Source organism: Lactuca virosa, chromosome 7 (genome assembly GCF_052849685.1).
Source record: "Lactuca virosa cultivar CGN04683 chromosome 7, Lactuca_virosa_CGN04683_v6, whole genome shotgun sequence".
NCBI classification, from domain to species: domain Eukaryota; kingdom Viridiplantae; phylum Streptophyta; class Magnoliopsida; order Asterales; family Asteraceae; genus Lactuca; species Lactuca virosa.
This window is the reverse complement of record NC_136432.1, coordinates 217163797-217178780: the sequence shown is the minus strand read 5'-3', so window position 1 is coordinate 217178780 and position 14984 is coordinate 217163797. Positions and strand designations below refer to the sequence as shown.

General features: G+C 30.8%; 1 protein-coding gene across 1 annotated transcript; it reads right to left on the bottom strand.

Moving 5' to 3' along the window:
• Positions 1 to 6587: 6587 nt before the first annotated feature.
• On the bottom strand, positions 6588 to 11097 carry LOC145124265 (UNC-50 family protein). Its single transcript, XM_079059534.1, has 10 exons — positions 10883 to 11097; positions 9536 to 9603; positions 9120 to 9145; positions 8908 to 8998; positions 8441 to 8536; positions 8282 to 8350; positions 7978 to 8036; positions 7760 to 7882; positions 6930 to 7001; positions 6588 to 6854 (listed from the first exon to the last, which is right to left on the bottom strand). Exons 1-10 carry the CDS (start codon positions 10961 to 10963, stop codon positions 6790 to 6792), a joined length of 750 nt encoding a protein of 249 aa, XP_078915660.1. The 5' UTR covers positions 10964 to 11097; the 3' UTR covers positions 6588 to 6789.
• Positions 11098 to 14984: the final 3887 nt, after the last annotated feature.

Below are 14984 nucleotides of genomic sequence, written 5' to 3'. Positions count from 1 at the left end.
CAGCGAAACCCGATTTTTAATAAAAACTCGTTGTAAGTGAGCTACGCCTACGCTATTTTTAATATAACTTCTAATTAATTATAGTAACATTATTAGGACCTTAAAACAATTATTTGGGATATTATTATGAGTTATATAAGAGTGTTGTTTAACGCTTATATAATAATAATAATAATAATAATAATAATAATAATAATAGCTAGACTATTAATTAGTCGCGGTTAACGTTAGACTAAACCCTAGTGGTATTGATACTAGGTTTTGTCGAAGGAAATTGTTTTAAGAGTAACGAAGCGCTGTCTGAGTTTGGAATCATCACTTTAACAGGTGAGTGCATGGTCTCTTTCATCTTACACATAGATATGAAGTATTTTATATAAATTACGTGCTATATGTGCATATTATCTGAATACTTGCTGTCTATGATGGATGAATGATTTTATACATGTTTTAAATGATTTAAATATATATTTATTTTATATCTACAAATACGTTGGGATAAAACATGGGTAGATGAAATAGTTGGTGTGTGATGAAATAAAATGATGAGAGATAGGTGATGATAGGAAGGTGATGATAATTAGGTGATGGATAGGTGATGATGAATCGGTGATGTAGGATGAAAGATACTATAACCTTGTCCGACAATTTGAAGATGTAGTCATCTACTAGAGTATAGATGGCGACCACGGAATATTCTAGACAACCTGTGGAAACACCAGCAGACTTATAACCTGTAGGTGATGAATTACGAGTCCAGGTGATGTGGTGACTGTATATTCATGCGATGATACTCTAACCCTTACTATGAATTACGAGTTCAGGCGACGTTGTAACTACGTATTCATGCCCTAGGAACGAGCATATAAGGAAATGTGAGGTAGAAAGATGAGAGGTAAATATGATATAGGAGATGACCCTTAAGATAATTCTTTAAGGAATATTAAAGAAGATAACGGGGATGGGTAATCGGGTTGATTGTTTGATGTTTAGATATAATAATTATATTATTGTGGGTTGAAAACCCTATGTACTCACCAGGTTTCCCAACCTGACCCACTCCAGCTTATTTGTATCACAGGTGTCGATACGAAGCTACTTTGCACTGAGAGATTTAAAAGAGATGTAGATCACTAGTGTAAATGAATGTAAGTTCTGTTTATGCTTATGTTTCTGTATTGACGATGACATCCCAAATGTTTTAAATGAATAAAAATACATTTCTTCGGAAATGCTTTGATAACGTATTTATCATGTTTTTCTGGGAACAAATTCCGCAACATTTTTATTAAAAGAAGTACTCTGATTTTTATAAAGCATAAACAAAAATCGGTCTTTTCTGGCCGTGAAAATGAGGATGTCACAATATGACCGCCAATGACTGCTAAAGACCGCCAAGCTCGAGTTTGACAATTTTTGACCAATTTCTACCAAGCACCCTAATCGTAATCAATTCAATGCCGTCAAACGATTAATCGGCGATTAATCAATCACCAAGGCCGATTTTTGCAACACTGATGGGAACTGAATATTAGCTCATTATGACAAGCATTGCTTTTCTCATTACAAACACATATGGTGCGATCATTCGGTAACTAAGCAAACAAGGTTTGACAATGTGCTTCCTGGTAAGGATCGGTTCGTAAAACGTCCTAAATCATGTAGCTGTTGTTATTGTATATGTTTATGGAAGTTATTATGTGAATGTTGTTTTAGAAGTAGCATACCAAACATACTATTTTTCCATAACTATGTAACCAAAGATCAAAAGGTTCTATCGGATGGAGAACCATGTACATTGTTTGACTGAATGGTCACCTTTCACGAAATGTCTTGGGAAGTAATTTTAGTATTTTAAGAGTTGTTCTATTTGATAGTTATTAGTAAAATAAAATATTATTTTTTAAATACTATTTATTTTATTTTTGTATTAATGTCTTTCAAATAATAAAATAATAACAATAATCCGACAACACTTTTCAAAACCAACATCACCAATCAGCACAAAATCCATCGTGTAAGAAAGATCCAAACTCTAAAAAATCCGCAAACTTTTTTTTTGTAGAAATGTGCATATATACACATTTATAATATATATATATATATATATATATATATATATATATATATATATATATATATATATATATATATATTGACATTTTCAAGTTCCAATTTTTTTAAACGTAGACATTAGAGTCTCATTGTTGTGTTTGTTTTGCAAAGAAAAAAATATGAATATATACACATTCAGATGTGTATATATGGATATCTCAAATCGTCAAATCTTTTTTATAGCATAAATATGGCTTAGATACAGAATTTGGAGACTAAGACCAACTCCAATGGTAAAACATAAAAATGGTGATTTTTAAACACTAAAATAGTGTAATCAATCCTAGTATCCTACCACACACTAAAATGGTGTATTTTAGAGGTTAGTTAGAATACTAAAAAGAAAAACTAACACTAAAATGATATTTTTACTGTTCCATTGGAATTGGTCTAATGATAGTTTTCGTTTTGAAAAATGTTAAGCTGAGATTATGAGTTTTTGGGTTTTCGTACATTTTTTTAGTTCTTAAAATAACTTAACGTTATATATATATATATATATATATATATATATATATATATATATATATATATATATATATATATATATATATATATATATATATATATATATATATCAAATACAATTTACAAAAGAAGAGTAAGAGCAATATCCACTTACTCACCAACCCTCCAAATAAGAAACTAAGAAAATTTGAATCTATACAAAATTTGTGGTCCATATTTTTAAAGGTCGCTTTAAAAAACTTCTATGAGACAGAAATGACTTATCAGGAAAGTGATGTAGTCGTGCTCATAATATTATGAATGCATTTCCACCACCTCCACCACTAAAATATTAAATACTTTATGACATAAGGCATGACATTATATATATATATATATATATATATATATATATATATATATATATATATATATATATATATATATATATATATATATATATTATTTAATTAAATATATTATAAATGCCAGTTTTGTTATGGCATTTGAAGATAGTACATGAACCATAAGTTTAATTGACTTGTTACATGCTATTCTCGACAGAAAGGTTGTGCATTAAATGTTTAAAAAGGATTCTTCTACTTTGAATAATATTTTTCTAGAAACATTCACCCCAAATGTCCAACTAACGTGGTCAAGAATGAGTAAAACAACATGACAATTCCCTGCATAATTTTGTGGACTCACTTATGCGATGACTAATTGTAATGTGTGGTCAGTCTTAGATATCCAAAAAAGGTAATAAAACTAACGGTATGCTATACAAAAAAGCATTACAAAACTAGTATATTATATCTTTTTTTTTTTTTTACAAACGGTTAAGTAACTATATGAACAGCTAACAATATGCTAGAAAAATCGTTATAAAAAAGACAGTTAAAATTGGATTATAAAGTCATCAAACTCCATTCACTTTAAGGTTTTTGCTCTTAGTATAAAGTCTTTTTTGGCTTAGGCGTTGTTGGATATGCTTTTTACTGAGTTTTGGTAAGAAGTTGAGTCTGACTCGATATGATTCGGATTTTTTGATACCACAGTTAGAAGCTTCTGAATCGGTCTTATAGCCTCGGATATGACTCTTACCGGGTCTGATAAGATGTTGGATTTGACTCAGTCAGATCTGACCCAATTAACAACTATCAAAACAACCCCTTAATGAGTTGAAACAGAGCAACATTCCAAAAGATATCATATAGTTTGTTTCTAAATGTGGTAGCCAAACAATAATATCAATATAAGTGTTTTGTGTTTTCCACATGATCACATGAAAGCCACATGGCACAGAAGATAATTAATATGCATACCTTTGTAAATTTTCTCTGGTAGACAATCGTTGTAAAAGAACACGTCAAACTATGGTAGTAGAATGTTCCATCTAGTTTTATTAACTTTAATGGTGGTAGAATGTTCCATCTAGTTTTGCATTTATCTTTTTTTTTAAGAACAAAAGGATTTTATAAAAGAACACATGATACTCTTCTATCGACTCCAGCTTTCTTTATCTTTGTAATGAGAAAGAATAGTAGAATCAATAATGAGATTAAGATTCAGGTCTCGTTTGATAGTTTCTGTCTGGGAAAGTGTTGTCTGGTAAAGTGCTGTCTGGGAAAGTTTTCTGACTGGGAAAGAAACCATGTTGTTTGATTGTACATCTGATTGACTGTGTTGAATGATGAAAAAAAGTAATAATTCAATAAAAAATAAATTTAAAAAAAGTTATTTAAAAAAATTAATAATCCAATAAAGAAAGAAAGAGGCGGGGTTTGGTGTATAATTGTCTTTCCAGCCCATTCAGCCAGAAAGATATGATTTTGGGGCTTTCTGGGAAAGACATATCTTACCGGGAAAGATCCCTTCTTTTGTGCAAATCAAACAGTCTTTCCGGTTCATTCAGCAAGAAAGATTTGTTTGGATCTGGAAAGATGTGTATCAAACGGGGCCCGACTAATATTTGTTTTACAAAAATCTATTATAAAAAACTCACCCTAACAAATAAACCTTTCCAAAAGGTTTTTTTAATATTAACAAATTTATACTCATCTATATTTAATGTCAACAAAAAACCGTAATATAATTTGTCATTTTTTAATACACATTATACTTCTCAAATCTATATTACTTTACTTAATTATATAATTTCTATAAAATATATATATACTTTCATTTTATATATATAATAAAAAAATATTAAGTAGTCAAAAAATTAACAACCACATAATACATCGATACAAATTAGGGTTTAAAATAAAATGTTATTAATTATAAAGGAAATACAAAACATACAAAAAAAAGTGATCGAGGTAACATCTACAAAATCTCAAAATCTCTAAAATGGTAAGTACTTTTGAGGTTTTTTTTCAAAGGGAAAATGACATAAATGCCCTACAAACTTATTAAGGTTTACCCGTTGAGTCCCTGAAGTTTTTGTCGGGCTTTATGGGTCCCTAAACTAGGGTATGACCTCCTCTTTTAGTCCTTGTCAACCTGTAATAGCCGGTTCAGTGACTTTTTAGACCAAAAAAACTCACATTGTGCCCCTATATAGCAAAAAAAAAAGTTTGGGGATCAATTCGTACAAAAAAACTCTCCTTTATTTCTTCTAAAGCCGATTCACACTCAATTCGTCAAGAGATGCATCTGGTTCTCCCACGGACTTTATCAACAACGATTTCCAGAAATAGTAACTATAAGAAAGTACGATCAGAAAAGATCTGGGAATGAGACATGTTGTGTTGCATATCACCGCAACTGTTATCTGAAATGCCATATAAATATTCAAAATCAAGTATCTGATGTTACGGAAAATCTTTTTGCAATGGTAGCTTGGGATATATGAAGGGACATGGCTGCATTTTGATGAAGAACAGGAATTAGGGTTTAATGAAATTGAATGATACAAAGAAGAATTGTAAGAAAGAAGATGAAATAGATTGACAATGAAACACAATCAAGAGATTGTTCCAGGGAAACCCCTCTCTCACAGCCACAAGGCTTGAGCCGATACAAGAGTATCACTATCACCCAAAATATCTGAATGCCTACAAATGAAATCATTCCTACCTATTTATTACTCTCTCTCTCTCTCTCTCTCTCTCTCTCTCTCTCTCTCTAACAGATCTTAGCCATTTTCCAGATTTACCCTTATTACTTCTTCCAGAATAATCTTGTAGCAGCTTTGATTCATTTTCCCTTTTAACTGCCATATTAGGATCTGTATCACATTTCCACAGCTGGAGCATTTGGATCAAGTGCTTCTCGACTCTAAAAACGTTTAGATAGTTTTTGCTCCATTTTGTGGAGAGGTTGAAATAAGTTGTAACAGTCACATCTAAAATCGGTGCTATACTACCTACTATTGCACCAATTGATTGCATAATAACAATCTCGTCGATTGACCACTTATAATTTGATTTTCCATAATCAAATCTCGTTTTATCAACAAACATAGCTATCAATTCAGCAAATAAAATGCAAGCACAGATAACACATAGAACCCTAAAAGCAGAAGAACCTGTGAACAAGCAATTGCAAATTGGGGGTTATCGGTTTCTACCATCATCCAATAGCTTTTAACATTTCGTTTGAGTCCCTTACAGGAGAAGCTTGTCTCTTGATGATTTGAAGTCAATCTGTGCAACTCCTTGTACCGGTGTTGTAAAATCTTACTAGATGTTGAAATTTTCAAAGCTACTGAAACAAGGCTTTAGAAGAAATGAAGGAGTTTTTTTTTTTTTTTTTGTACGAATTGATCCCCAAACTTATTTTTTTGGTTTTATAGGGGCACATTGTGAGTTTTTTTGGTCTAAAAGGGCACTGAACCGGCTATTACAGGTTGACAGGGACTAAAAGAGCAGGTCATATCCTAGTTTAGGGACCCATAAAGCCCAACAAAAACTTTAAGGACTCAAAGGGTAAATCCTAGAAAGTTTGATGGGCAGTTATGTCATTTTCCCTTTTTCAAATTACATGAAAACGGAAGTTCTTTATAAAATTTAGGACCATAGTGAAAAGACAATATTGACCTTCATATGACAACAGATTTTCAATCAAAATGGCATAAGGTGCATTTACACATTTAAGAAAACAAAGCTCTTTGTTGTTTAAGGTAAACTCCTAGCTTCCCTTGTGTATACATTAAGATTCATCACTACCACTCAATTTCTTCTAATATTTCATGTAATTTTCCACATTAAATTCCAATTCAAATCACGACCATTGACTAAAGTAAATGTTCATAATGTATCTCGAAGGATTAAACCCGCTTAAAATCACTGCAAAACAAAAATTAATAAAATTATTCACTTCATGGTGTCAAAATTAAATAAAAGAATAAATGTAACACTTACATATGGGTGTAAAAATGATCACAACGCCAATTGGGTATAGGAAGAAAGTGGTCTTCTCTAAAAACGGAAGCACTGAAACATAAAAAGTAAGAATTTTTATATTCATTTATATAAATATAACTTAAAATAATAAACAAAAATGAAGAAATCTATGTCGAAACGTTGAATTTAAGATGAATTAGGTTTGAAATATATTGAAAATCAAAAGGCGGTGTAAAAGGTAAATGTAGGAAATAAGCACGCTTTAAAGGTGTAGGGTTACCTTGAACTTGTTACCCGATATTAATATAAATAAATAAATAAAGTGAGTTGGTATGATTAAGATATGCTGTTTTTTTTTATAGAATGAAACAAAAATAACTTTATTAAAAGATGTCAGGTTTGACGTCTATAAAATTTTTATAATCGTTCACATTGCTATGAAAAAAAATGTATATAGTATTTTAAAAATTATTTGAAAAGCGTCATCTTAATAAAAAAAGTACTTGAAAGGTACTAGGTAGTAACAAAATCTTTTTTCATATTCAAAAGCGTGTAAATCAAAGATATTCAAATAAATGGATTCATACTACTATTAAAAAATCATTATTAAAAAAAAACGATTTAAAATGAATTCATTTTGTTAAAGATAAAGAGCTTAATTTATCAATTATTTTTGCTTTTGATTAGAATGATGCTCATTTAGGACGATGTACTTTATTTTTTTTTACCTATAATAACAACATTTCTTTATTGATGAACATTACATTAATATTGTGATTATTTTTTAATGCAAGGATAAAATGGTCATTTAATAGATTGTGTATATGAAGGTGAAAGAAATTTGTTACCATCATAACCTAAAAAGTTGAGGTAGTGATAGTAAGATATGGCGACAGTAAAAATCAGATTTGACAGCAGAAGTGGAACGAATCCGTGTGCTACCAGAAGTGGTGATATAAAAAAATGTATCACTGTCATAAAAACCAAAAAATAAAATCATTATTATTATTATTATTATTATTATTATTTAAATTTAAACTTTATTAGCAGAAAATATTGTGCTTACCATAAAGCACGATAAACATCGGGAAAAAGGAGTTACAGTGCACATCAAATGCATACAACCTGTACAATAAACAAAATATTAAAATTATACACAAAGGGCATTTTCGTAAATTTGTTACACAGGACAAGGACAGAACAGAACAGATTATTATTAACTATTGGACTGACACTGAGACTGGTGTTACTAGGACAAAAAAGTGTCGCGCCCAAAAAAGTGGGATATGGACTTTATTGTCTCTTGAATGTGAAAAAAGACGAAAATGCCCTTGTTATTGGAAAAGTGAAAAGAAAGTTTTTGTACTTGCCATTCAACGCGTTGTTCTACCACGTGACTGTGTGAGGTTTCTTCACGAAGGTAATTATTAGTCACAAACCTTGAAAAAAACAATTAATGACATTAAGTATATAAATATTAAAAAATAAGTTTTTAATTTTATCTTAAAAAAAATGTGAGAATTGGTTACCAGCAAAATGTAGCAACAATTGCTCCGGCCAATAGAAAATGGACACATGTCACTGATAAAACAACAAAAACAGCATGCCCAGTGCTATGATCATACCTAAAACCACAAATATATATATATATATATATATATATATATATATATATATATATATATATATATATATATATATATAGCAATATAGTAAGTGAGTTAAATTTTTTTACATTATTTGTAAATATAATGTATATGTTAATCTCTACTTTGAAGATTATTTAATTATAATGGATGAACAAATTATGGGTTAATTACAAAAATGACCAAAATGGATTTTAACATTTATCACATAATAGCAACCCACTTCAAAAAGCTGTGCTTTTTATTTCTTTTTGCAAAATGATGTCATTTTCGCATAAAAAACCATTTTTGTCATTAAAAATTATATAACTTTTTTTCTTAAAAAAGTATTTAAAACATCGTTAACTTACGCAGCAGAATAAGCAACAGCTGAAACTGCCAAGATAAGAATACAAATTACAATAAAAGCAGGATCATCACGGGCCCACTGGTTTTTTGTTTCTGCAGGGGTAAAAAGGTAAAAAGGTAAAAAGAAGACAATATCATGAAATCCACATATAATTTGCATTATATTATTTTTATATATTCATTATTTGATACATTAAAAAAGAGGTTGACTTACGTTTATGGTACTTGGTGTGCTGATAGCTGCATCCAGTTCATAATTCCCACATTCAAAAATCAAAACATGAAAATTATTGTCATCAGGAAATTCCACAAATCAAACATCTATTTATTTTGCAAGATTTAATAGATATGGATATTATTAGCATATTAGTAGTTGAATCTTGAATGTAAAATTAGTTTCTTTTTTTTTTAGATTATTTATCATAACATGTTTAAAAAAATGGGAACACATGACTAAGGTGTTGTTTCCTTTTAACTTAATGGACTTAACGAGGACAGAAGGGTAAAATGGTCATCTACTCACACTTACTGAATAGATCTGAAAACAGCCAAGGATATAATTTGTAATATTTAATATTTAATAGCATTAAGAAGAAGAAAGGGTAAAAAGAATGAAAAAAGGATACTTACACAACTTTTGGTGAGGTGCATAAATGAAGCATTTGCCAGAAAGTGTATTCAATATCCATTTGTTGCCACTGCAATAAAGAAGTTGATAATGCAAATTATAAATTAATTGTCGAAAATTTAGATTATTGTTATTTATGAGAGTTTTTAGGCATAATAAGATGGATGGGTTATTGTAAAATATATTCTGTAATAAAATGATGGCAATGGCACTCATGGGTAGATGCTTAGAATAAGAAAGGGCAAAATAGGAAAGTCGCTTAATAAAGTCAAATGGTCTAATTAAGTGGACTAGGTGGTTAACTAAGATTGCAGTAGAAATATTGTTCTTCATTCACTAAAGAATGTCATACTTTGTTCTTCATTCCTAAGCTTTTAAGCAAAAAATTACAGGAAAATCAAGTGACCAATATAATAGCAAAATAAGTAAATAACAAGCTCAAAATAAGATATGTTCAAGTGTTGAACAGCTACTTCAAGTCTTCCATGCCTACTAGATCAAATGCCTCATCAATCTTTACCTTAGATATTAAACTATTGACTTAAACCAAGAAAGTTCATGAAAAGGTCCTTCACTCATTTGTGTGTCCTAAAACAACTATTATTGTGTACCTTTTCTAGTAGAACCCATATAGTTTCCATGGTTTTCATTAAGATAAAGGAAATCAACTGATCTACATCTTTGGCCCATTAGTTGCATTAACTTTTAGATCCTTCACTATTCTAGTATTCTACATCTGTCATATCATAGTTAAAAACAGATACACCACTGGCCATAGAATAGCTTATACTTATCTCAACAAGCATAGAAATTCAAGGTAAAGACCACACAAAAGGTATTCCCTTTTGGTTTTACCAAAGGTTATTGCATACAACCATTTGAACATGACGACTATAAACCATCAATAGTTCCTCCAGGAATCTCCATCTTTATTGTTTCTCAGAGTCAGCCTAGGTCAGTTGTAGCTCTTATGGTGATTCCAAAACTTGACTTGAAAGGATCAAAATGCAATTTTAATCACCAACTGGATTAAGTAAGTATGCTGATAATTCACTCTCTATACGACTTTTTACTAATCTAATAGTTACAACTTATGAGTCAAGATACAAGTATATGTACTTCAAATTCCCCCAACGCTGAGCCCCAAGGTACTAGTTAGAATGAACAGCAAAAAGCTAGTCTGTCTCAACCACAATAACTTAACTAATTAATATGAAAAACCCCAATTCTAGCGGAAAAAAAAAAGTTTGAAAGTAGAAATGATGAGCAACTAGATCAGATCTACAGCAATGTGCAAAATACAAAACAGGTTTTTCAGTATACGGATACAGAAGAGAGAGGATTAGAACCTTGACTATTCTACGGAGGTACTGTGGGAGAATTGGATTGGGGCGAGAGGGCATTCGCCCTTTCGATGAGGTCGGCAACATCCTCCCTTCTGGTTTACTGATTCGTGTACTTCTTCTTCAGTCAGCAACTGAAAATGGAGAATTCGATCGATGGTAAACCCCAATTACAATCGACGCTATGCAAAATTCCGATCGATAATTTGTTCGATCACACACTTCTCGGTCCTCCGTTCGGTCTCTCGATCCTCCTTCGGCCCTTTCCCTGTAATTGTATACACAACATAGTTGATGCAGCTTGAAGTAAACTCATGGGAGTGTTGGGTCATGAAAAGCCCAAGCCCAAGCCCAAAGTCTAATGGGTTATACTAAAAACCCAGGCCCAAGAAAGTATCCAACTTTGACAGTTAAAACTAGTAGTAGACTATGAGTTAGTGACAGATAACCAAAGATGTTCAAATGTGTAGCCCATGCCAAATAAAAACATATGTTTTTAATGGGTTATATTATACGTGGATATTTATTTGTTTTTTTAGAAAATTTGAAATCTGATTTTGAGAAAATCTCAAGTAGTAATATTTGATTGAGATTAAATCCAATTCGCCAGATTAGATTGACCCACCTCAAGATTTTATTTATGATAACAAATATTTTCCTGATTAATTCCTCCTTTCTTATTAACAACAATATAAATCGTCTGTGCTGTCACATTTCAGGAGGTTTTGACGTATTTGATGTCAAATTTAATTGAACATTTTTTGTCACGAATAAAATGGCGAACATAAATAGGATTTTTAATGATATTTGGGAGTAATAAGAACATGGATAAAAGATAGAGTGTGATAGGGATTAGAACTAAGAAGAATGGAGCCTACATACTTACTAATTGGAATCTTTGAATCATTACCGACTTATACAAAAGAAGATAAACCATTGTCATGAGTTGAGGTCAATATACTTGCATCCATATGCAAATGAGATGTCGCATTGGAATCCATGTACAATCCACCATTACCAAGTTCATTCAGTGACATAGTATTAACATTTAAGGCAGGAAAGTCTCTTGATTCAGAATAATTATTAGGTTGATCTATTAAACCAAGCTCATGGAGTCATGTCGTTGGACTGGGAGGCAATAAAGGAAAGTCCAATAAGCGTTTCATTATTAGGCTATTAGTTGTTGGGCTAGGCGCTGACAGCTTAGGCGAGTTGTTGTTAAGTAGGTCGGACTTACTTTCCAGTCGGTGGTGTAAACGAGTCAATGGTGTAGGTGACAGATGTAATAACAGACAGATTTGTTGTTGTGGGCATGTGTATACGGAAACATACCCACCTGAAGGGTTGTAGGTGGATCGATATGTAACCGGATAATACAATATAGCTACCATGTGTTCCTACTAGATTTCCAAAATCGAGATAAATATTAGGCTCGTCCCTAAGTGAACTAGAAAATTTTCGACCTCCTAGCCATGACCACTCGTTTTTGACCACCGAGGTTGGATTAATATTGTGGTGAGTGATCAATTGTAAGAACCGTGGTTGAGGAAAAAAGATTAGTGCGGTGTGATATTGCGCTTTGAATATGGATTTCTATCAATTGTTGTTCTTCAATAAAATCATAGATCGGGCTCCAAGAAACGTAGGAAGTGAAGATATATGATGGATAAGACTCACAATCTAATCAAATTTTATGTACCACCCAAAATGATCTATATGACTAGATTCTTCTATGGAATTGTGGTTTCAATGTTGTCAAGCATATCAACGATGGTTTTGGTTCTTGAACAATATTCAGTTACGGTGGAGTCTCCAATGACAATGTTTTTTAGTTCATTATCCAGTTGGATCGCTTTTGCATATTTGTTATCACATAAAAGTATTTCTAAACTTCTTCATAACTGACTGGCAGTTGTATTTTTCTTCAAAATCATCTATAAGAAAGATTGGAAAATCATCATATATACCCATAACTTGATAAGAGATTGTATTCGGTTCTATTCTACAATGTTAGTCTTTTATGTTGGTTCTTCAAGACGATTTGTGACTCTAAATCCAATGCAATGAGTTTATAAAAGGTCATGTTAAGCATCATAATTTAGACGATCTACATATAGAATAAAATGGATGTATGATTTGATGTTGATGATGTCATATGGTTTTTCAGTAGTTTGTGCAGGAGCAGCCATGGTCGATTAGATGAAAAAATGGAGAAGCTTAAGCTATGAGATAGAGAATAAAGAAACCTAAGGAAGGTTTTTGTAGCCAAGGATCGTTGTGATTAGGGTGATAACAACATGAGAAAGGTTCAGAGAAAGAAGGAAAGAAAGTTTTAAGGAGAAAGATTGGATCAAGATCATATTTGCTCTGAAACCATGATAACAAATATTATTCCTAATTAATTCCTTATTTCTCATTAACTATATATATACTCTAATAAATAAAGGTTTTTTGTCATATGTCACACTCTCATTCAAATTGACAAATGTCATTTTGTGGTTATTTTGAATTAATTTTCTTTTCCACATGTCATTTTATGGGTTTTTCTAATAAATTTCACATAATACTTTAATGCAATAATACAATAAATGTAGTAATAAATGAATATCAATTTCATTAATGGACTTACCTTCTTATTTTAAAATTCCCAAATTAAAGCTCATTAGTTTATTTTGTTTTGTTCATTTACTTAAATTTAAAAGATAAAAATTCAATTTTAATAATTCATTATTTTTCCTACAATTTACATAAATAAAAACTTAATTTTTTCCCAGAAACTAGCATGTAATTTACCTAAATCGGGTTTTATGCATATTGTGTTATAAATTCGTTTTTAACAATAAAACTTTACAAATAACCTACAAAATATTAGTGAACTTTCAATAAATAATCTATCAACCTTATTCACAGCCATAATAAACTCTGTGTTCCACAAAGGGTAAAAATTTATGAAGCAAAAAAAATTGATTATTTAATTTTATAACAATTTATTTCTATATATATATATATATATATATATATATATATATATATATATATGAAATTACAATGTGGAGAGATGGATGCTCATTGGGTCAAATCCCACACATAAACACAATAATAATGATACAATAATAATGCACTAACAATTTCATAGATCGACGTCATTAAGTAAATCTTAAAAATACATTGAATTTGTGAATCCTTCGATCTAAGATGTATGTTGGCTTCTCAGTGAGCATATCATTATATGCATTGATGTAGTTAATTCTTGTTTTTAACAAGGTAGTTATAAATGTTACTATCATATAGTGTGAAACTTGGAGATAAACGCATATAATCAGATATGACATTCGATCATCTAATTGGTGGAGTGTGATATTGGTTGGCCCCTTAAGGCTAATGGGAATGGTAACATTCTTAGCACCTTCCCACATCAGCTTTTTGGTTGCCACCTCATTTTTTTTTTCCATTTAACACCTAAGGTTAGCATTTGGTAAGGAGTGGTAACACTACTAACACTTCATTTTTTTCTAATTTAATTAAATTACTTTATTTTAATAAACAAACATTTTTTATGCATGAATATTAAACAAATTTTATTTTTTTAAACCACAAACATTTAATATAATATAAATTATATTTTTTTAAAATACACTTGGAGCATCTCCAATTCCTAATCTATAGTATTTTGTTACAACCAATTTCAGGCATTTTGAATAGATTTGATTTGAATTACACAGTGGTATTCTCATAGAGGCAAATGATCGAACACCTGGTCTGCACAGGAAAATAACAGCAGATAGTCATAGCCATAGCCATAGAAGCAAATCTAAAGCTTAGTGATCTGAACATGTGTTTTAAAACTTCGGTATTGGAGCTGTATATAGCCATGGAAGCAATCAAGACTCACAAAACTAGTTATAGCCATGGAAGCAATCAAGACTCACAAATGAACTGGATTTGTTACCTGTATTGCCTAGATGCACAGATTCACAGATGGTCCAAACACACACACATCAGATACCGTATTTAAAGATGAAGATGAAACAAAAGTCAGGAGTGAAGATGAAAATCGACAAATTAACATGAAAATTAACCGATTTAACTCATAGATTCAACAATCGGA

What these genes read in the sequence shown, in the direction of transcription:
- LOC145124265 (XM_079059534.1), bottom strand. Translation starts at nt 10,963, where the DNA reads ATGTTGCCGACCTCATCGAAAGGGCGAATGCCCTCTCGCCCCAATCCA. An exon ending in GCACACCAAGTACCATAAAC is followed by an intron (nt 8,999 to 9,119) that starts GTAAGTCAACCT and finishes TTACCCCTGCAG; the next exon opens with AAACAAAAAACCAGTGGGCC. An exon ending in CAACTTTTTAGGTTATGATG is followed by an intron (nt 7,002 to 7,759) that starts GTAACAAATTTC and finishes TTTATGTTTCAG; the next exon opens with TGCTTCCGTTTTTAGAGAAG.